Source organism: Coregonus lavaretus (assembly GCF_964263955.1).
Source record: "Coregonus lavaretus genome assembly, chromosome: 7".
Classification (NCBI taxonomy): Eukaryota; Metazoa; Chordata; class Actinopteri; order Salmoniformes; family Salmonidae; genus Coregonus; species Coregonus lavaretus.
This window is the reverse complement of record NC_139994.1, coordinates 36,162,417-36,186,833: the sequence shown is the minus strand read 5'-3', so window position 1 is coordinate 36,186,833 and position 24,417 is coordinate 36,162,417. Positions and strand designations below refer to the sequence as shown.

The following is a 24,417-nucleotide window of genomic DNA, read 5'->3' as shown; positions in this document are numbered from 1 at the left end:
TGAAGGTTCGAGTTGCCAAACATCTGCCTCGAAACCTTAATGACTTGGAGAAGATCTGCAAAGAGGAGTGGGACAAAATCCCTCCTGAGATGTGTGCAAATCTGGTGGCCAACTACAAGAAACATCTGACCTCTGATTGCCAACAAGGGTTTTGCCACCAAGTACTAAGTCATGTTTTGCAGAAGGGTCAAATACTTATTTCCCTCATTAAAATGCAAATCAATTTATAACATTTTTGACATGTGTTTTCTGGATTTATTTGTTGTTATTCTGTCTCTCACTGTTCAAATAAACCTACCATTAAAATTATAGACTGATCATTTCTTTGTCAGTGGGCAAACGTACAAAATCAGCAGGGTATCAAATACTTTTTTCCCCCTCACTGTATATATTTGAAAAAATCTGAAATATTACATTTACATAAGTATTCAGACCCTTTACTCAGTACTTTGTTGAAGCATCATTGTCAACGATTACAGCCTCGAGTCTTCTTGGGTATGACGCTACAAGCTTGGCACACCTGCATTTGGGGGGTTTCTTCAATTCTTCTCTGCAGATCCTCTCAAGCTATCAGGTTGGATGGAGATTTTTCAGGTCTCTCCAGAGATATTTGATCGGGTTCAAGTCCGGGCTCTGGCTGGGCAACTAAAAGGACATTCAGAGACTTGTCCTGAAGCCACTCCTGCGTTGTCTTGGCTGTGTTCTTAGGGTCATTGTCCTGTTGGAAGGTGAACCTTCGCCCCAGTCTGAGGTCCTGAGCACTCTGGAGAAGGTTTTCATCAAGGATCTCGCAGTACTTTGCTCTGTTCATCCTTCCCTAGATCCTGACTAGTCTCCCTCTCCTTGCCGCTGAAAAACATGCCCACAACATGATGCTGCCACCACCACGCTTCACCGTAGGGATGGGTGCCAGGTTTCCTCCAGACGTGACGCTTGGCATTCAGGCCAAAGAGTTAAATCTTGGTTTCATCAGATAAAATAATCTTGTTTCTCATGGTGTGAGAGTCCTTTAGGTGCCTTTTGTCAAACTCCAAGCGGGCTGTCATGTTCCTTTTACTGTGGAGTGGTTTCAGTCTGGCCACTCTACCATAAAAGGCCTGATTGGTAGAGCGCTGCAGAGATGGTTGTCCTTCTGGAAGGTTCTCCCATCTCCACAGAGGAACTCTGGAGCTCTGTCAGAGTGACCATCGGGTTCTTGGTCACCTCCCTGACCAAGGCCCTTCTCCCCCAATTGCTCAGTTTGGCTGGGCTGCCAGCTCTAGGGAGAGTCTTGGTGGTTCCAAACTTCTTCCATTTAAGAATGATGGAGGCCACTGTGTTCTTGGGAACCTTCAAATGCTGAAGAAATGTTTTGGTACCCTTCCCCAGATCTGTGCCTCGACACAATCCTGTCTCTGAGCTTTACGGACAATTCCTTCAACCTCATGGCTTGGTTTTTGCTCTGACATGCACTGTCAACTATGGGTGTGTGCCTTTCCAAATCATGTCCAATCAATTGAATTGACCACAGGTGGACTCCAATTAAGTTCTAGAAACATCTCAAGGATGATCAATGGAAACAGGATGCACCTGAGCTCAATTTCGAGTCTCATAGCAAAGGGTGTGAATACTTATGTAAATAAGGTATGTTTTTTAAAAATGTTTAATACATTCGCAAACATTTCTAAAAAAACGTTTTTTCGCTTTGTCATTATGGGGTATTGTGTGTAGATTCATGAAGATGTTTATTTATTTAATACATTTTAGAATAAGGCTGTAACGTAATAAAATGTGGAAAAAGTCAAGGGGTCTGAATACTTTCCGAATGAACTGTATATGCATGACAACATCTAAGAATACTATTTTATCACAACAGTCCAAATAATTTTCTGTAATAAATAAATAAATAAATAAAATAAATAGTTCCTAAAGATCCATTAAGCGAACAACAAATATTTAACTGAGCACAGAAAAGGTCTTACCTTGGACATTTTCTGTGTTGTTTGCTGCCTCCTCCAGAGTCTCAGATGATGCAGCAGCGTTACTGACCAGCACCGCCAGTTTCCTCACAACCCCGGGAGAGTTGAGGTCCTCCATCTTCAGCTTGGACCTCCCCCTTTTCCTAACCGGCGAGGTCAAACTTAGGTCCTCCTGGGCTTCTTCTTCTGCTGGTTTACCCTCAGCAGCACTAAGCCCTTTCTTCTTCTTCTGGGCCAGGCTGATGGTCTGCTTCTTGAGTCTCTCGTAGACTTCGAGGTGGGATGATCCTGGGTTGAGTGTTGAGTCCATCACAGACAGAGTTGAGGACAGGCTGGTCTTAAGTGTTTTTTTACCAGTTGAGCTGTCAACTTCAGGTTTGAACTCATTTTGACCTGGAGTTTGAGACAAGTTGTCAATGTCATCATTGTCTGAATCATAAAAGGATAGGCTCATGGCATCCTCCTCCTTCACCTTGTGTTGGTTCTTCTTTTTCAGGGAGCCCCTGGGCCAGGATATTATCTCGTCGTTGAGGAACCTCTTGGGTGCCTTGATGACACGTGAAGACCTGGCACTCACCACAGGCAAGGAGAGGTTACTGCTGCCTCCTTGCTGAATCTTTCCAGGGGACAGGAGAAGCTTGCCCTCTGTCCCGGTGCTCTCCCTCTGCGGCTCCTGTCCCTCCTGCTTCACTGGGGCTGGGAGGTACTCTGGCACGTAGGTGTAGAAGACAACCTTACGACGGAAGTGTTTCACAACAGAATCTGGCGGACTAAGCCTCTGCACATTACTGGGCTTCCTTCTGAGGCCAAATATGGACTTGCGCTTATATGGTGCTGGTTTCTTTCTTTCCGGGGGTATTGCTGGCTCCTGACCCATCTCAGCTCCAGCCTCAGGGGAATCCACGGTTCCCCTGGACACCCTCTTCCTTTGCTGCTGCTGCTTATTCACAGGTTCAGGGGACAGTGCTACTCCTTGAGAGGCGGTGTGGAGATCCGTCGTCGTCTTTCCATTTCTAGACTGAGCCTGTGCTTCAACCTTGTCTCCTTGCTGAGATCCTTTTCTCGTCTTCCCAAACCTCTGTGGCTTAGCTTTGTCTGTTTCACTGTTGTCTGCTGTTACCCCCCCAGCCTCTTTGCCCTTGGAGGTCTTCCCTTTGCCCTTGACCACTGTCAGGGTCCACACCAGTTTGCCCTGCTTGTCTCTGCTGGTTTGGGCTCGGGCTGTGCTGGACCCTGAGCCTCCCCTGCCCACCTTGGTCGTTTGGTCTTGCCTGTTCCTCTTTCTAGCTGTTGAAGACGATTCCATCGCCTTGCTTCCCCTTTTCCTATCAGAGCCCTCTGATTTTGCACTGCCATTGCCTTTTGAGGCCTTTGTCCCAGCAGCCTGCTTTCCTGTAGAGTTAACACACAAACTGAGTGATTTTTTTTGGGCTGCCAGTTTGGCAATTATTTTGGGTTTCACAGCGTTTTCTTCCTGACCCTCTCCAACCTCTTCTTCGGAGCCTTTGCCTCCACTTTTCTTAAGCTTTGCTGTAAGTTCTGGAGCTGGGGGAGGCTTTTTTGGCTTCAATAATGATGATTGGAAAGGACTGCCTAGAAATGAGAGGGGGAAACATGTCTTAATACAAATAGACTAATGTCAGACAATAACTTGATCATGCATACTATCAGGTATGCTACCAAAGCAATAAATGGAAAATATGAAGGCTACTGCATATTTCTGCTAGGAAATGTGAGCATTCCTGAGCACAGGTGATATCTCACATTACTGTTCATCATTAGCCTACTTACTTTTATAGATATTGTGTGCTGAGAGCGTAGGCCGGTATTGCGTCCCAAACCCAGTGAAATCCTCATCCTAAAACACAGAATAAAACAGGGTAGGAATATAATTCATAATTTCATGTTCCCACTGTGTTTAACAAAAAATATCATACTGACCATAACCACCACAATAGGCTACACTATACTAATACTTTGCATCTTTACTACATTAGGCCTAATAATCAGCCAACGTATCTTTCTTTACAATTAATAATTAAATGTTTAGGACTAGTCGATCTTTTCACAGGGTTGGTAAGGGGTGGGATCAGATGAAACCATGGGCAGCAGCCCAGGTGATATCGGTTTACAAACCATCACACTGAACTGGTTCGAGAGATCAGGCTTCAAAATGTAGTGGGGGATAACTGCAAACGGACATGTGCAATTACAAATTAGGTCTAGGCTAGTACAAATGCAAAGTATGATCATTGATCAAACTCCACTTCCACGGAAAATATAGGCCATCATGAAAAGTACACTGAAATGTACACTGTTCATAAATACAGATCTGAATCGTATTCTACAGCATTGCCAGAAGTTGAGGATGTGTAAGAAAAGAGAACGATTAAAAATAGCAAGGCAAAAAAATTCTCTAATCAGTAAAAGTGCAATCAGCTCACTAGCTGAGAGAGCAACCTGCCCCCATGCAAACCGTGTGACAAAAGAAACATGAAAAACTATATCGGGGCCGGAGACTACCTTTTTACTGGGAGTAAAGACTGACAGGATTTCTAAGTGGAAAATAGACAGAGCACATGGAAAAATGACTGAGTCAACCAATTCCCAAAGATCTGGGTGACATTAAAAGGAACTTTACTGTGAGTGTATAAAGCTACTTAGAAACTGGGTGGTTCGAGCCCTGAATGCTGATTGGCTGACAGCCGTGGTATATCAGACCGTACACCACAGGTATGACAAAACATGTATTTTTACTGCTCTAATTACGTTGGTAACCAGTTTATAATAGCAATAAGGCACCTCGGGGGTTTGTGGTATATGGCCAATATACCACACCCCCTTGTGTCTTATTGCACAAATGTATAGCTGCCTGTATTCCACCCTTATTCAGAAAACATCTCAGAGTAGGAGTGCTGCTCTAGGATCAGCTCCCCCCCTCTGTAACCCAGGAAGCACAAGCGAGAAATCAGCCCAGCAATGGCCCAAATCCACTCGATTCTACCCCCTCCCCCACCACCACTAACAAAATATTTATATTAAAAGTAGGCAGTATTATTGGAGCTAGCAACCAAACTATGAACAACAAACATAAAAAAAGACTAATCATTTTCTAACTTTTATTTAAATGGATGAAATGTACTTTGTGTAGGTGTAATCCCTCAACAGGCACTACGTATGTACAGTAGCATGGATGCATCCAAATACATTTAATTAGAAAACAGCTTAAACAAACGCAGCTATTTTGATGTTATTCTATCAGAGTTGGCTAGCTAGCAAACAAGGGATAAGAACATTGCCAGCCTACATAGCAATAAACAAATACAATGAACAACAAGTCCGCTTCTCTAGCAACCTAACCGATAGTTCTAACAACCAGGTTTAGGTGGATGAAATAGTATGAATTAACTTATAAAAAAGTTTAATCTCAATGAAAACATATCATTTTACCAGTAAATGTGTGCTTGTTTTCTTTAGCAATCGTGGTATTAGCGGGATAAATGTCTGCGTTCTGTACATTATCTGGAACTAATAAACTCTGGCAGTACCAAGTCATCCATTATTTACAGATAATGTACAAACCATCAGTGTTTATCCCTTACATGTAAGTAAGTGTGTACAGCGCATTCGGAAAGTATTCAGACCCCTTGACTTTTTCCACATTGTTACGTTAGCCTTACTCTGAAATAGATTACATATTTTTTTCATCAATCTACACACAACACCCCATAATGACAAAGCGAAAAACAGGTTTAGACATGTTAGCTAATTTATTTTTAAAAAACGTATTCACATAAGTATTAAGACCCTTTACTACGAGACTCGAAATTGAGTTCAGGGGCATCCTGTTTCCATTGATCATCCTTGAGATGTTTCTACAACTTGATTGGAGTCCACCTGTGATTTGGAAAGGCGCACACGCCTGTGTATATAAGGTCCCACAGTTGACAGTGCATGTCAGAGCAAAAACCAAGCCATGAGGTCGAAGGAATTGTCTGTAGAGCTCAGAGACAGGATTGCATCGAGGCCCAGATCTTGGGAAGGGTACCAAAAAATGTCTGCAGTATTGAAGGTCCCCAAGAACACAGTGGCCTCCATCATTCTTAAATGAAAGAAGTTTGGGACCACCAAGACTGTTCCTAGAGCTAGCCGCACGGCCAAACTGAGCAATTGGGGGAGAAGAGCCTTGGTCAGGGAGGTGACCAAGAACCCGATGGTCACTGACATAGCTCCAGAGTTCCTCTGTGGAGATGGGAGAACCTTCCAGAAGGACAACCATCTCTGCAGTACTCCACCAATCAGGCCTTTATGGTAGAGTGGCCAGACGGAAGACACTCCTCAGTAAGACACATGACAGCCCGTTTGGAGTTTGCCAAAAGGCACCTAAAGTACTCTCAGACCATAAGAAACAAGATTCTCTGGTCTGATGAAACCAAGATTGAACTCTTTGGCCTGAATGCCAAGCATCACGTCTGGAGGAAACCTGGCACCACGCTACGGTGAAGCACGGTGGAGGCAGCATCATGCTGTGGGGATGTTTTTCAGCGGCAGGGAGACTAGTCAGGATCGAAGCAAAGATGAACGGAGCAAAGTACAGAGATCCTTGATGAAAACCTGCTCCAGAGTGCTCAGGACCTCAGACTGGGGCGAAGGTTCACCTAATGACCCTAAGCACACAGCCAAGACAACGCAGGAGTGGCTTCGTGACAAGTCTCTGAATGTCCTTGAGTGGCCCAGCCAGAGCCCGGACTTGAACCCAATCGAACATCTCTGGAGAGACCTGAAAATAGCGGTGCAGCGACGCACCCCATCCAACCTGACAGAGCTTGAGAGGATCTGCAGAGAAGAATGGGAGTCCCCAAATACAGGTGTGCCAAGCTTGTAGTGTCATTCCCAAGAACACTTGAGGCTGTAATCGCTGCCAAAGGTGTTTCAACAAAGTACTGAGTAAAGGGTCTGAATAGTTATGTAAATGTGATCTGTTTTTTATTTTTAATACATTTGCAAACATTTCTAAAAACCTGTTTTTGCTGTCGTCATTATGGGGTATTGTGTGTAGATTGACGGGAAAAAACAATTGAATCCATTTCAGAATAAGGCTGTAACGTAACACAATGTGGAAAAAGTCAAGGGGTCTGAATACTTTCCGAATGCACTTTACACACATCCATACTGGTACCGGTTCTGACCAACAATTTCACTTATAAAATCAGTCTGTGGACACAATAGATCGAAATGGCGTGCACTGAGCGATATCCCTGCTTCTCATGGACACAGCAGTGTATATATTTTCCGCCTGTGGGACCTAGGATGTGAAATCTGTTACCACTTGAAGCTGGGATGTACCTCCTACCATTTCATTCGCTCTTCCGACTATCCATCAACTCCTGGCTGAACCCTATGTCACAGCCACTGACGAAGCATTTGCCTGCAATCCTTACATCGTAGTGCAGCAGAAGTTAGCGGTTTCGTCACTCTAGCACATTCAGGGATCGGTTTATAGCCAGTAATCTAAACTAATTCATAGAGTTCAAACAAAAACCACTGTCATAGACGGACAATATTAATATGAGATGAAAGGAGAGTTCCTAACAAGTTCAGGAAGCCAAGCTAGTGCTGTGTGTGACTTTCACAGCGGTGGAGGTAGACGTTTTGACAGTTAAGAAATATGCACATTTTCTCTAACACTAAACATACAAATATGTATTTTACAGTTAAGGTGAAAACGTAGTCGATTTATAATTTGATTATACTACATTTAGAAAGCATATGAGTAATTTCAAGCCTTATTCATACAGTTGAATAGGAAATAGACTACAATTATATTTGTACTTGAGCTTGTGTCCTCAAACATGACTACACCTCAGCACTTATAACAATTTTTACCAGAAGGATGAGATTCTTACCTTTAAGTATGCAGCATTACTAGTTATTGTTTATGGCCCTCATGATAAATTACTTTTGGGGATTACGTAGATTACATGTAAGTGGTTAAACAACTAAAACCAGATATTAAGTATGTAGAAAATGGGACCTATATTTTTTAAATTATATAATCTTTGAGAACTAACAATCCCCCCCCCAAAAAGCGAGACCGTCAGGAAGAATATAAAATTCCCAAAACAATGAATTAAGCAGTATTGGCTAAAGACTATGTGTAAAGCCAAGCTTACCCGACGCCGAGCTTACCCGACGACCTCGGGTACTGTGAACCATCAGATCCTCCTCTCCACCCTCTCCGAGCTGGGCATCTCCGGCGCGGCTTACTCTTGGATTGCGTCCTACCTGACCGGTCACTCCTACCAAGTGGCGTGGCGAGAAGCTGTCTCCGCACCACGTGCTCTCACCACTGGTGTCCCCCAGGGCTCAGTTCTAGGCCCTCTCCTTTTCTCCCTATACACCAAGTCACTTGGCTCTGTCATATCCTCACATGGCCTCTCCTATCATTGCTACGCTGACGATACACAACTAATCTTCTCCTTTCCCCCTTCTGATAACCAGGTGGCGAATCGCATCTCTGCATGTCTGGCAGACATATCAGTATGGATGACGGATCACCACCTCAAGCTGAACCTTGGCAAGACGGAGCTGCTATTCCTCCCGGGGAAGGACTGCCCGCTCCATGATCTCGCCATCACGGTTGACAACTCCGTTGTGTCCTCCTCCCAGAGTGCGAAGAGCCTTGGCGTGACCCTGGACAACACCCTGTCGTTCTCCGCTAACATCAAGGCGGTGACCCGATCCTGTAGGTTCATGCTCTACAACATTCGGAGAGTACGACCCTGCCTTACACAGGAAGCGGCACAGGTCCTAATCCAGGCACTTGTCATCTCCCGTCTGGATTACTGCAACTCGCTGTTGGCTGGGCTCCCTGCCTTTGCCATTAAACCCCTACAACTCATCCAGAATGCCGCAGCCCGTCTGGTGTTCAACCTTCCCAAGTTCTCTCACGTCACCCCCCTCCTCCGCACACTCCACTGGCTTCCAGTTGAAGCTCGCATCTGTTACAAGACCATGGTGCTTGCCTATGGAGCTGTGAGGGGAACGGCACCTCCGTACCTTCAGGCTCTGATCAGTCCCTACACCCAAACGAGGGCATTGCGTTCATCCACCTCTGGCCTGCTGGCTCCCCTTCCTCTGCGGAAGCATAGTTCCCGCTCAGCCCAGTCAAAACTGTTCGCTGCTCTGGCACCCCAATGGTGGAACAAGCTCCCTCACGACGCCAGGACAGCGGAGTCACTCACCACCTTCCAGAGACATTTGAAACCCCACCTCTTTAAGGAATACCTGGGATAGGATAAAGTAATCCTTCTACCCCTCCCTTACCCCAACACACCCCCCCCCAAAAAATATAAAAAAATAACACATTGTAAAGTGGTTATCCCACTGGCTATAAGGTGAATGCACCAATTTGTAAGTCGCTCTGGATAAGAGCGTCTGCTAAATGACGTAAATGTACATGTAACAGACAATTGTGCACATTTTCCCTCATTTTCGCCCGTAATTATTCATTTACAAAATGTACAAGACGGGACTGTTATTCTGAAGGAGTCCAAAAATCTGTGACCCGGAAGTACTTTGTTTTTCTTGCCTTCTTCAAAGTGGTGTCTGTTTTTGTGTTTTTTGATGTGGAGTCTTTCCCTACTCGAATGCAGCTGGGATATGTGTACTATCCTGTCAGATCTTTTGTAAATCGGCCTTTACAATGTTCTTGCTGTAAAATATTTGGACATTTCTGTTTTTCCATTACTGAAGGAAGTGGTTATTTAGTTTTTGTAAATGTTTTGTATATAGTCCCGTGTAGCTCAGTTGGTAGAGCATGGCGTTTCCCACGGGGGGCCAGTATAGATAAATAAAATAAAACAAAACATGTATGCACTCACTAACTGTAAGTCGCTCTGGATAAGAGCGTCTGATAAATGACTAAAATGTAAATGTTATGTTTGAGCAAAAAAACATTATCCATGGCAAAATACATAGATTTACAGGAAACTAGCTTTAAAACTGCAACATTTTCTCTCAGTTCCATGATAGAATATGTAGAATTGTAGGAAATTAGCTTTAAAACTGCAGAAATGTCTCTACAGCGCCAAGATGGGGGCCTCAAATTCTCTACAATGTAGCCACGCCGATGGCCGACCGCTCTCATTGCCACGCCCCCTGTCACGTCCACCACCTTGAGCCTGAAAATAACCTGATTGCACCGGGCACTGTTGTATTTTGACTCATCCTATAGGCTACTGTGCTGCAATGAGGTTACCCTCCTGCACACTTTAGTTTACGACTTTTATGTACAATGAAAGACCCAGCAAATATGTTGGAAGTTACTCATGGTCAATTCCACGTAAAGGAATTAGGCTTTGACTCAGTTTTTTTGTTTTACTTTAAAATGTATGCCAAACAAAAACCATTGATTTCAAAGTTTAACAAACCATACAACTGACAAGGTCTCCAATGCACAAGGACTCCTTTGAACAATTACCACTGAAATCTTTACAAAAACTAATTTAGTGGAAGAACTGTGCAGATGCAAACTTTGGTCACGGAATTACGATAAAATCTCCCTCAGGTTTTTATGCGACCACATTTTCCAAAAACATAAATATCTGCTCTGAATTAAGATTCAAAGATGTCTGCATAAAGAATGGTGTGTCCGCTATGACATTACACCTTGAGTTTGAAAAAAGTAGAGTACAGTGTACTTTTCTTTACTGTATTGGACTGTACTGTTCTCTACTCAATGTACTGTACTCAGTACTGTCACAGTTTCTAAACCCAGAGGCGCAACACAGCGAGACACCAGGCCGGGGTTTGAGAAGTCATTGAGAGAAGTGAAAAAAATCTTCCTTAGTTGTTCATTTTCTTTAAATCTAAAAAGGCACAACCTAGATTCGTGCCAATGTTTTAAGTAGTTGAACATGTTATTACTCCAACCTCGTGAATGTGACAAATTGACACATTTTCATTTGTCAAAAACTACTTTATATTGAAGGAGTGCCTATGATTTGATGACCTGCACATGCGCAGTTGGGCGCAAGGCGACCATTAGACCCGATGAGGTGTTTCTGAGCATGAGCTTAGCTAGCCAACGTTGCCATGACGTGTGATCGGGAATTTCTATTGGAGAAGCAGTTTTAGCCTATCTTTGTTACTGTACTCTACTCTGTACTGTACCGTATTGTACTCTGTGCTCTACTCACTGTACTATCCAAACTTGAGAGAGAAAGAGCAAGGCAGACAGAGGAGAGAGAGCTTATCCAGACTGTTTTAACACTTGCTTTGACCACCAGACAACAAAAGGGGAAATAAAACATTTATGAGTTGAACATAACAGTATGACACTGGAATGAGGACAGACCCAACTGTGGTTTGTGACTTATGATTTCCCATTGTAGCCAATTAAGGAATTACAAGTTTTAATCACTTAATAATTCATAAACAAAATTGATAATCAGTTAAATCAGTTAAATCACTAACTAATTGGTAGGTCTACCATTACTTGTTACTTGTGTGAACTTTCATTATCCTCCCTCATGAAAGAGAGAAATTAGAAAATATCTTAAAGACATGTGGGTTTTTGGTAATGGAACTACATGGCAATATTTCTTAAACTTAAAGGGCAATTCCAGTGTTATGGATGTGACATTTGCACACAAAATGAGAAAATAATTCTCACAGAATTGACTTAAATATAAGTGAAAAATGCTTGTGTATTTATTTTTTTACCTTGTGGGGGAAGAGTACAAAATTACAAAGTTGTAAGTAATACATTTACATTTTAGTCATTTAGCAGACGCTCTTATCCAGAGCGACTTACAGGAGCAATTAGGGTTAAGTGCCTTGCTCAAGGGCACAGACAGATTTTTCACCTACCACTTTGAAGTAACGGAACAACAAAACTTGCATTATGGCAAAGGGTAAAATATTAAGACACTTTAAAAAGGAAGGCTTGGCTACACACAAAAACAACAATGATGAAAATATTAACATTTTCATATATACTTTAGAGAGAAATTGACCGTTATGATGTGAAGCGGTGCAAAATGAGTGTTTATATATTAAAAGATGTTTCACCATCATACTACCTTTGTAGCCATCTGAAAATGCAGTGTACCTCAAAGAACTAAGAAATCACCAGTATTTTAAATAATTATTGCATAGGCTATCAAAGTGCACTCGTGTTAACCAACCGAAAATGCACGTGCTAAAAAATGCGTTTTGAATGATTTATTTGAAAATCTTTATTTTCATTGTTAATTAGAGGATTGCATACTTCAATAAAAATTAAATAAAATGTGCATTTTCATAACACTAGAGGAAAATGTGGTGTTATGGATGTGACAAGGTCCCAAAAGAAACTGCAAATGATGACACTGCACTCTATTTCAAATGTACAAACTTTTAGTAACTTTATTCAAGATCATTAATGATAGATGTTTTATTTCAAAGATTAAATGTTATTATCAACCACCTACTGAGTCACAGAATAAAACTCAAATGCTGTTCATTTATAAACTCATGCTTTGTATTAATCTCACACCCTTTAATCTGCCAGCACAGGCTCTGTGAAATGGTACTTACCCCTGTTGTTCACAAAAGGACACAGGGACTGGACAACTTTACCTGCCGCCACCTAAGCCTTGTTCTCCTTGACTGGCATTTCTCCTCAATAACTGGATTTCAACAGCATCAGAATCTTTATGTTACCAGTCCCACGAACTGCCTGTTGGATTTTGTGGCCTTGTATGTGACAAGGAGGCAGTACCCTGTTTTAATGTTCACGACTGTGGAACTGGACAAGGACTGGTCAGAGGATTGAGTGGCAGTACACTGCTTGGAGGACACTGCACAAAAGCGTGCTCAGCTGATTGACATGCAGATGAACGGTCTCTGTGTCTCACTTTTCCCCATGAGATGGGCTCAACATGATGGATGGCCTGAGTGCCTGGAACAGGTCTAAGATCTTTCCACAGGTCCTCCAGGTGATGATTCTGGGTGAAGTCCGCAATCTCTTCCGATGTAATCAGCTTTATCTGTACATTCGGGCAGCTCCGTTTTGCCACAGCTAAAAAGGTTGCAGCATCGTTGACCACGGCTACGCTAACAGCCCTCTTAACTGTGCCCCCACTCCATCCACTGCACCTTTTCCGTGGCTTGTGGCAAACTAGTGCCACTCAATGCACATTGTTGGGAATAGCTCTTTTAGTGTTGTTGACAAGTATTTCCAGGTAAACTTGTTCTTGAATTTTGAGGCAGCCAAATTGCTGAAGATGTGCAACTGTTTTACCTGGGATGTTTTGCTTGTATATTTTGAACGCTCGTATTTAAAAAGGTTGCCAGAGCTTTCTTGTCATGCTCCAAGCTGTCACTACGATGACACATGACAGGGGTTCTCCATCAGCCCACACCACAGAAGTAAACAGAGTGATCTGCCTCTGATGCCAGTGTGCAGACTGGATATAATCCAGATATGCAGCAGTGTAGTTGTCTGCAAAGTCTACCTGCAGCATCACAGACTCATCAGCTTTCTTCTCCTGAAAGGAGGCACTTTGCTTTCTTTTCACAAAACAGTGCCTCAAGAACTTTGGGGCTGTAGTCTCAAGAAAATGGAGCACGTCCCCCAGCACCCCACTCTTCTGGACCTTTACCTGCACTCCCTCTGCCTTCCAGGCATACCAAGTTGTATGTGTTTGCTTGTCCTCTTCAGGAATGTTCTTAAGAATATGAATGGCAAGCAGTTTGGCGTTGCTGCGGTACGCACAGGTATTCAGCATACATTGAGGGCTGTCAGCACAGCAGACCAAGGCTTCAACAAACTCGGTTGTGCTGTGAAATGCCTTTCGTAGTACATGCTGGCGCAAACAATCCAGAAGCAGTTTCACGTTCTCGTGGTAATGGCAGAGGCACACATTTCTTGGTGTCTCCGAGCACCGGAGAACATGGGGGGAATTTCCCAATAACAGCCTCTGGATTTTCTACCTTGAAGCATCGATATGCCTCCAACGCCGACATACAGTTGAAGTCGGAAGTTAACATACACCTTAGGCAAATACATTTAAACTCTGTTTTTCACAATTCCTGACATTTAATCCTAGTAAAAATTCGCTGTCGTAGGTCAGTTAGGATCACCACTTTATTTTAAGAATGTGAAATGTCAGAATAATAGTAGGAGAGAATTTTTATTTATTTCATCACATTCCCAATGGGTCAGAAGTTTACATACACTCAATTAGTATTTGGTAGCATTGCCTTTAAATTGTTTAACTTGGGTCAAATGTTTCGGGTAGCCTTCCACAAGCTTCCCACAATAAGTTGGGTGAATTTTGGCCCATTCCTCCTGACAGAGCTGGTGTAATTCAGTCAGGTATGTAGGCCTCCTTGCTCGCACACGCCTTTTCAGTTCTGCCCACACATTTTCTATAGGATTGAGGTCAGGGCTTTGTGATGGCCACTCCAATACCTTGACTTTGTTGTCCTTAAGCCATTTTGCCACATTTTTACATTTTTAGTCATTTAGCAGACGCTCTTATCCAGAGTGACTTACAGTTAAGTGAGTGCATACATTTTCATACTGGCCCCCCGTGGGAAACAAACCCACAACCCTGGCATTGCAAGCGCCATGCTCTTCCAACTTTGGAAGTATGCTTGGGGTCATTGTCCATTTGGAAGACCCATTTGCGACCAAGCTTTAACTTCCTGACTGATGTCTTGAGATGTTGCTTCAATATATCCACATCATTTTCCTTCCTCATGATGCCATCTATTTTGTGAAGTGCACCAGTCCCTCCTGCAGCAAAGCACTCACACAGCATGATGCTGCCACCCCCGTGCTTCACGGTTGGGATGGTGTTCTTCGGCTTGCAAGCGTCCCCCTTTTTCCTCCAAACATAATGATGGTCATTATGGCCAAACAGTTCTATTTTTGTTTCATCAGACCAGAGGACATTTCTCCAAAAGGTACGATCTTTGTCCCCATGTGCAGTTACAAACCGTAGTCTGGCTTTTTTATGGCGGTTTTGGAGCAGTGGCTTCTTCCTTGCTGAGCAGCCTTTCAGGTTATGTCGATATAGGACTCGTTTTACTGTGGATATAGATACTTTTGTACCCGTTCCCTCCAGCATCTTCACAAGGTCCTTTGCTGTTGTTCTGGGATTGATTTGCACTTTTCGCACCAAAGTACGTTCATCTCTAGGAGACAGAACGCGTCTCCTTCCGGAGCGGTATGACGGCTGCACGGTCCCATGGTGTTTATACTTGCGTACTATTGTTTGTACAGATGAACGTGGTACCTTCAGGCGTTTGGAAATTGCTCCAAAGGATGAACCAGACTGAGGTCTTGGCTATTTCTTTTGATTTTCCCATGATGTCAAGCAAAGAGGCACTGAGTTTGAAGGTAGGCCTTGAAATACATCCACAGGTACACCTCCAATTGACTCAAATGATGTAAATTAGCCTATCAGAAGCTTCTAAAGCCATGACATCATTTTCTGGAATTTTCCAAGCTGTTTAAAGGCACAGTCAACTTAGTGTATGTAAACTTCTGACCCACTGGAATTGTGATACAGTGAATTATAAGTGAAATAATCTGTCTGTAAACAATTGTTGGAAAAACGACTTGTGTCATGCACAAAGTAGATGTCCTAACCGACTTGCCAAAACTATAGTTTGTTAACAAGAAATTTGTGGAGTGGTTGAAAAACTAGTTTTAATGACTCCAACCTAAGTGTATGTAAACTTCCGACTTCAACTGTTGCTAGGTGCCGTTTCTGCAGCTTTTTTTGTGTGTCCTCCCTCTCTGATGGTCATTACATCCCTTATCCCTGGTGCCTGCCGGGAGATGTCGTTTCTAATATAAAACCCCTTTACCAAGTATTTTGTTTTATTGGAGAGTTCACATAAGAACATTGAAATTCCCAGCTTCCAAACAACAGCCTTTTTATTTCGACTTCCTGGCAAAGCTTTTAGTACAAGAGCCTGCTTTGACCTAAAGGCTGAAGATGGGGATGAGTTGGTTGGTGGGGTCTTTGACAATAACATTGCCTCTTTTAGACATGGCGCTTTTTCCTCTGCCTTAATCTTGCTTTTTCCCCTTTCCATCTCTGCCTCATGCTTTGTTTGTGTTTGTTTCTTGATTAATCTCCCAGCTTACTTCCTTTCTCTTTCCCTATCTTTGAAGGAGTCATCATTTATTTTCCTCTCTATATGCCTTTTGGCACTCAGCATTTGTTTTAACCATTGCTGAAATAAAAATAAAATAAAGTTATTATTTTCAATATCACTGCTCTCTCTCTCTCTTTACCACAACATTTTTTAGGATGTTGAAATAAATTCATTGTTTTTACATGTTATGGGTTAAGGCTGGTGTAAGGGTTAGTGGTGGAGGGAAAATCCGCAGGACAGGCTCATTGTAATGGAAGGAACGGTATGAGGAGTGGTATCAAACACGTTTGATACCATTCCTCATTACATTCCGTATAACTATGTATTACAATGAGCCCGTCCTCCGGTTTCTCCCTCCACCAGGTACCACTGGCTAACCCTAATCCCAGCCCTAACCTCTGTGGTCCTGTGTGGCTCAGTTGGTAGAGCTTGGCGCTAGCATGGCTAAAGTTGTGAGTTCGATTCCCATGGGGCCAAATATATGCACGTAAGTCACTTTAGATAAAAGCATCTGCTAAATGGCATATATTTACTCCTAACCATAGACTGGGTTTGATACCTTCATTTCCATGTTTATTTGTCCTAGCTGCACTCATCTCTAGTATATCTTGACATGTCATTATGTTGATGTCTTTCCTATAAAGGGTTAAACTATTCTTCATTTTTCATTACGTGAAAGGGTAAAAGAAAAAGTTTTATAACCTACCAATGGCAAAGGGTTCGCACTTTCGGCAATGTCTTCTCAGATCGTAAATCACCTCAGGCTTGACAGCTGCAGTTCTCAAGTGCCTCTCGCGCCGCAGGGCAGACCACACAGATACAGACCAATATTGTCACTGGGGGTTACCCGTACTTACTCAGGAAGTTAAACTCAGCATGACCGGTGAAAGTTTATGGATTTTTAAGAACTTTATTATGCCATGTGATGTGATCACATGCAATGATCCGGTTAGCAGAACAACGCATCATTGCAGTTCATATGACAACGTGAGTACACACAAAATGGATCACTCACACAGATAGATTAAGATTGCCTGCTAACTAGCTAGCTAGCTAACATCAACACACTTCGGAAGCAGTAGGAAGTGCATGATTGCGTTATTCAGTGATGCTGATTAGTGAGTCCATGATCATGTTATGAACTGTCCATAACGGTCACATCCGTTACGCTTAGAACAAGTACTGACAAAGAGAGAAAGGCAACCAATTACACATCACCTAAGCCCTTGATGAAAGTTAGCTTTGCATAGAAAGTTCAGTGGTGGAAAAAGTATCCAATTGTCATACTTTAGTAAAAGACACCTTAATAGGAAATGACTCAAGTAAAAGTCACCCAGTAAAATCCTACTTGAGTAAAAGTCTAAAACTATTTGGTTAAATATACTTAAGTAACAAAAGTAAATGTAATTGCTAAAATATACTTAAAGTATCAAAAGTATAAATCATTTCAAATTCCGTATATTAAGCAAACCAGACGGCACCATTTTCTTGTTTTTTATATTTACGGATAGCCAAGGGCACACTCCAACACTCAGAAATCATTTACAAACGAAGCATGTGTGTTTAGTGAGTCCACCAGATCAGAGGCAGTAGGGATGACCAGGGATGTTCTCTTGATAAGTGTGTGAATTAGACCATTTTCCTGTCCTGCTATACATTCAAATTGTAAAGAGTACTTTTGGGTGTCAAGGAAAATGTATTTCCCAAAAAGCTACTTTCATTTGACACCCAATTTCATATGCTCCTATGAACTTCACATTGGTGTTCATGGGTCCTTCGGTGGAAATGCATTCATCTAGTACATTACTGAAAATTCCTTATACACCTTGTCAAGTTAAAATATGTATTGAAGCAAAAGACTACTGATTAAAAGGTTCTGTCAGACAGTTCAGTTTAATATTCAAACTCAACAAATGAATGTTTGCTCTTCCCTAAGAAAATAACGTTATTAAATGAAAGGCGAGTTTCCTCTAACTATAGCATTGAATCAATGAATAGCCTGCATAAGATTCCCTGAACCTAAATATAGTCAGCACTCACCAAATCAATCAATTGAACATTATGTGAATTGCTCCACATTTACATTTTAGTCATTTAGCAGACGCTCTTATCCAGAGCGACTACAGTTACAGTATAACAAATGGCAATTCATCCTGGCAAGTAAAGATCTAACACACGATCTCTGCTATATGAAGCATGACTAAAAAGAGTTCACATTTAAGAGGAAATGGCAAAATGTTATATCTTCCAATCATTTACATTTCACATTTTAGTCATTTAGCAGACGCTCTTATCCAGAGCGACTTACAGGTGCAATTAGAGTTAAGTGCCTTGCTCAAGGGCACATCGACAGATTTTCCACCTAGTCGGCTCGGGGATTAGAACCAGCGACCTTTTGGTTACTGGCACAATGCTCTTAACCACTAAGCTCCCTGCTGCCCCATTGTGTATTGTACTGCATTGTGAATGGTACACTTTGGTACACTTCTAAACTCACATATATCTCTTCACACTCTGGTAATGGTCAATCTCACTCAGAATCAAAAGGGACCCTGTCAGCGAGACCATGCTACTGCTGTACTACACATCTGGTGAGTATGTAGAGCTGTCTGGCGTACCCACAGGTAGCAGACACAACCTAAATGTAACTGTACAGTCTAATCCAAAGGATTGCATCAGTTTAGGTCGGAACAACTGTAAAGCCCCATGATCATGGAGATCTAGAATGAATCTAACAGCTTTTTATCACAACATCTAATGCTCTAACACAGGCCAATGCCCCATTGCTATTCAATAAGTCAACTACAAAGCCTGGTGGAAGAAATATCAGACAGAAAGTACTGTTGAAAAAAGAGATGGTGAGTAACTAGCTATCTAGGATGCATTGGTCTATAAAAGGGTTTCCCAAACTTGGTCCTCAGGACCCCAAGGGGTGCACGTTTTGGTTTTTGCCCTAGCACTACACAACTGAATCAAACAATCAACTAATCAACAAGCTTTGATCATTTGAGTCAGCTGTGTAGTGCACCCCTTGGGGTCCCTAGGACAGAGTTTGGGAAATGCTGGTCTATCAGTATAGTTCTAAATTACTTGCAGAATGGGGCAAATATCCATGCACAGATCTCATGTCAAGCAGCAATTAGCCTAGTTGTTGTGAGCATGAGCACCAATTTGATTGATGATGCAATGACAAGCTCACATATAAGAGATAACTGGCAATACTACTAGACTAGGGTGTGAGAAGTCAGTTAAATATTAGCTAGGACAAACTGCTTAGTTTAAATGACACACAGACCAAGCTTTTGGTTTAGCCCACTCAAACAATGCAGAGGAACGTCTCATGATCGTTGCTGTTCCCACAGGCTCAGACGTTTTGCACGAATGATGGGGGCTGTCAGGAGTGGACTGGGTGACAGATGCTACAATATATGGGGAATAATCTGACTGAGCGAGATCAACATTGATACTATGTAGTGTAATGGTGGAATTGTGTGAATGTGACTGTGTTGCAATTGTAGATACAGTATAATCACTTCCTAAATAAATTGTTTTACTATAGCTAGCTAAGTCGGCATTCAACTTGCCTGGAAACAGGCTCTTGAATTGCATTGAACTCGATGTCGGGCAGAAATGATAGTTTGAATCAGGAAAGTTTCCTCTCATGACCTCTACAAGCCAGAATGCTGAATAAAATGATATTTTAACATACTTTACTGGTTGTCAGTGCGGTTGGACCTTTTGGCGGTAGGAATGTGAGACAATATATCCACAAGAAAGTGTAATTACATCAACTTTTCAAAGCGCTGGTAGTGTATTCAGATTTCTATCACCTGAAGCAGGCACACAAGATAAAAATACATGCATGAGACATATGCATACTTGCTGAGCTCGTGCACGTGTTTACATGGTTATGTGCATGCTTCATGTGATATACAGTGCATTTGGAAAGTATTCAGACCGCTTCCCTTTTTCCACATTTTGTTACGTTTCAGCCTTATTCTAAAATGGATCAACAAAAAACCCAAACTCAAATCTACACACAATACCCCACATTGACAAAGCGAAAATAGGTTTAGACATTTTTGGAAATGTATATATTACGGTGGCAAGAAAAAGTATGTGAACCCTTTGGAATTACCTGGATTTCTTCATAAATTGGTCATAAAATTTGATCTGATCTTCATCTAAGTCACAACAATAGACGAACAGTGTGCTTGAACTAATAACACAAATTATTGTATTTTGGTCTATATTGAATACATAATTTAAACATTCACAGTGTAGGTTGGGAAAAAGTATGTGAACCTAGGCTAATGACTTCTCCAAAAGCTAATTGGAGTCAGCTAACCTGTAGTCCAATCAATAAGACGAGATTGGAGATGTTGGTTAGAGCTGCCCTGCCCTATAAAAAAAAAAGAAAAAGAGTTTGCTATTCACAAGAAGCATTGCCTGATGTGAACCAAGCCTTGAACAAAAGAGATCTCAGAAGACCTAAGATTAAGAATGGTTGACTTGCATAAAGCTGGAAAGGGTTACAAAAGTATGTCTAAACCTTGATGTTCATCAGTCCACGGTATGACAAATTATCTATAAATGGAGAAAGTTCAGCACTGTTGCTACTCTCCCTAGGAGTGGCCGTCCTGCAAAGATGACTGCAAAAGCGCAGAATGCTCAATGAGGTTAAGAAGAATCCTAGAGTGTCAGCTAAAGACTTACAGAAATCTCTGGAACATGCTAACATCTGTTGACGAGTCCACGATACATAAAACACTAAACAAGAATGGTGTTCATGGGAGGACACCACGGAAGAAGCCACTGCTGTCCAAAAAGAAAACACTGCTGCACGTCTGAAGTTCACAAAAGAGCAACTGGATGTTCCACAGCGCTCCTGGCAAAATATTCTGTGGACATATGAAACTAAAGTTGAGTTGTTTGGAAGGAACACACAACACTATGTGTGGAGAAAAAAAAAAGGCACAGCACACCAGCATCAAAACCTCATCCCAACTGTAAAGAATGGTGGAGGGAGCATCATGGTTTGGGGATGCTTTGCTGACTCAGGCCCTGGACAGCTTGCTATCGTCGACGGAAAAATGAATTCCCAAGTTTATCAAGACATTTTGCAGGAGAATGTAAGGCTATCTGTCCGCCAATTGAAGCTCAACAGAAGTTAGGTGATGCAACAGGACAACGACCCAAAACACAGAAGTAAATCAACAACAAAATGGCTTTAACAGAAGAAAATGCACCTTCTGGAGTGGCCCAGTCAGAGTCCTGACCTCAACCCCATTTTGTGGGGGGTTGTGCAACTACAGAAAAAGTTTGGTTGAGGTTATTGCTGCCAAAGGAGGGTCAAACAGTTATTAAATCCAAGGGTTCACATACTTTCCCACCCTGCACTGTGAATGTTTACACGGTGTGTTCAATAAAAGACATTAATACGTATAATTGTCTTATTAGTTTAAGCACACTGTTCGTCTATTGTTGTGACTTAGATGAAGAGCAGATCAAATTTTATGACCAATTTATGCAGAAATCCAAGTAATTCCAAAGGGTTCACATACTTTCTTGCCACTGTGTGAAAAAAACAATTTCCTTATTTACATAAGTATTCAGACCCTTTGCTATGAGACTTGAAACTGAGCTCAGGTCCCCAAGAACACAGTGGCCTCCTCCATTCTTAAATGGAATTAGTTTGGAACCATCAAGACTCTTTCTAGAGCTGGCCGCCTGGCCAAACTGAGCAATTGGAGGAGAAGGGCCTTGGTCAGGGAGGTGACCAAGACCCCAATGGTCACTCTGTTCCTGAGTTCCTCTGTGGAGATGGGAGAACCTTCCAGAAGGACAACCATCTCTGCAGCACGCAACCAATCAGGCCTTTATGGTAGAGTGGCCAGACGGAAGCCACTCCTCAGTAAAAGGCACATGACAGCCTGCTTGAAGTTTGCCAAAAGGCACCTAAAGGACTCAGACCATGAGAAACAAGATTCTCTGGTATGATGAAACCCAGATTTAACTCTTTGGCCTGAATGCCATGCGTCACGCCTGGAGGAAACCTGGCACTCAGACTGTGGCAAAGGTTCACATTCCAACAGGACAACAACCCTAAGCACACAGCCAAGACAACGCAGGAGTGGCTTCGGGACAAGTCTCTGAATGTCCTTGAGTGGCCCAGCCAGAGCCCGGACTTGAACCCGATCTAACATCTCTGGAGAGACCTGAAAACAGCTGTGCAGCGACGCTCCCCATCCAACCTGACAGAGCTTGAGAGGATCTGCAGAGAAGAATGGGATAAACCCCCCAAATACAGGTGTACCAAGCTTGTAGCGTACCCAAGAAGACGAGGCTGTAATCACTGCCAAAGGTGCTTCAATAAAGTACTGAGTTTAGGGTCTGAATACTTATGTAAAATGTAATATTTCTGTTTTTTATACATTTGCAAAAAAAAAACTGGTTTTGCTTTGTCATTATGGGGTATTGTGTGTGCAGATTGATGATGGGGAAAAAACAGTTTAATCCATTTTAGAATAAGGCTGTAAAGTAACAAAATGTGGAAAAAGTCAAGGGTCTGAATACTTTCCGAACGCAGTGTAAATCTGAACACGCTACCAGCGCTTTGAAAACTTGATTTCATTATGCTTTCCTGTGGATAGTCTGACAATCCTACAACCAAAAGGACCAATCGCACGGACAACCGGTAAAGTACGCTCAAATGTAATTTCATTCAACATTCTGGCTTGTAGAGGTCATGGGAGGAAACTTTACTAATTCAAACACTCATTTCTGCCAGGCATAATTCAATGCAATTCAACGTCGGGTTTCCAGGCAAGCAGACAACAAACTTGTATACAGCCAGGGTGACGTTGGTTACCGCAAATTTCACCGCCGAACGTAAACGATTGTCAAAGATCCTGGTAAAGTTAAAGTTAGTCAGTCTAAGAAACTGTCAGCCTTGGAGATGTTGTCACTATGTTAGCTACTAGCTTGTCAACTTGCCACTGAGTAGTGGATTGGTAGTTAGTAAACGTTGAAGTTTGAACAATTGTATAATTTAGCTAGATAGCTACTTAGCAAGCTAACGTTTACTAGTCCAGGTATTAACGTTATCACAAATACTTGATTCTCAATATCACCGATATTACAGCGAGGTCTGTGGAACATGCACGTTTTAATTGGGTCTGTGGTGTGGGGCTGGTGCACAGTGCTTGGCTTGGAAACTCACCTCACTCCCGCTTGAGTAGAAACCCGCGTCTCTCTGGCGCCTATGTTTCTCAGCAATCCCGAGTAAATGTAGCAGTGACGGGTCCTCGCACAACGTTAGTCCAATGTTGATGGGCCTCGGGCCTCCAGTGATTACCTCTCCACCTTCCGAGTCGAAACGTCCCCGCTGCGGACGTTTCTCAGACCGTAGCCGACTACGAGATGTCCATGGCCGGCCAGGGAAACGAGACCGGGCCACGGCCGGAGTGCTAAAGCCAGTCACATTAGCAGGAGATGATAATCCCCCTTCCGCTGCCGCCATTATTCACAAGCAACTACAACAAAAACAACGACGGTGGTACGCTGTAGCTTTGTGGTAAAACAAGATGGAAAGGCGCGAGATAGGAAGGAAATACCGTTGCATCATGGGAAAACGAGTTTGTTGTATTTCAGAATTCTGAGCGTCCTTTCGAGGGTTTATGAATGTGAACAGTACATACATAGACACATTGTTTTATTCATGTTTTATATTTCAATTAAGTACAAATAATATCTAAAAATTGTATTATTCAGTATTCAGTCCACTTGCAGTAAATATTTGCACATTTGACCCTTTTTTCCCTTCTGCCCACTTATTCCACTCCTTTTTGCCATAATATGTATGTATATACACTAAACAAAAATATAAACGCAACATGTAAAGTGTTGGTCCCATGTTTCATTAGCTAAAATAAAAGATCCCAGAAATGTTCCATATACACAAAAAGCTTATTTATTTCAAATGTTGTGCACACATTTGTTTACATCCCTGTTGGTGAGCATTTCTCATTTGCCAAGATAATCCATCCACCTGACAAGTGTGGCATATCAAGAAGATGATTAAACAGCATTATCATTACACAGGTGCATCTTGTGCTGGGGACAATAAAAGGCCACTCTAAAATGTGCAGTTTTGTCAGACAACACAGTGACACAGATGTCTCAAGTTTTAGGGGAGCATGCAATTGGCATGCTGACTGCAGAAATGTCCACCAGAGCTGTTGCCAGAGAATTTAATGTTCATTTCTCTACCATAAGCCGCTTCCAATGTTGTTTTAGA

General features: G+C 42.4%; 1 protein-coding gene across 1 annotated transcript in view; it reads right to left on the bottom strand.

Annotated features, from left to right (window-relative positions):
* The window catches only part of LOC311133065 (histone-lysine N-methyltransferase 2B-like), a 72,182-nt gene extending 48,513 nt beyond the window's left edge, over nucleotides 1–23,669 (bottom strand). The window contains exons 1-3 of the mRNA XM_084166498.1: nucleotides 23,341–23,669; nucleotides 3,750–3,816; nucleotides 1,962–3,551 (exon numbers count right to left, since the gene is read on the bottom strand). Coding sequence (XP_084022624.1) covers nucleotides 1,962–3,551; nucleotides 3,750–3,816; nucleotides 23,341–23,640 — 1,957 coding nt within the window. The 5' untranslated portion in view covers nucleotides 23,641–23,669. The remainder of the gene's footprint in view (nucleotides 1–1,961; nucleotides 3,552–3,749; nucleotides 3,817–23,340) is intronic.
* Nucleotides 23,670–24,417: the final 748 nt, after the last annotated feature.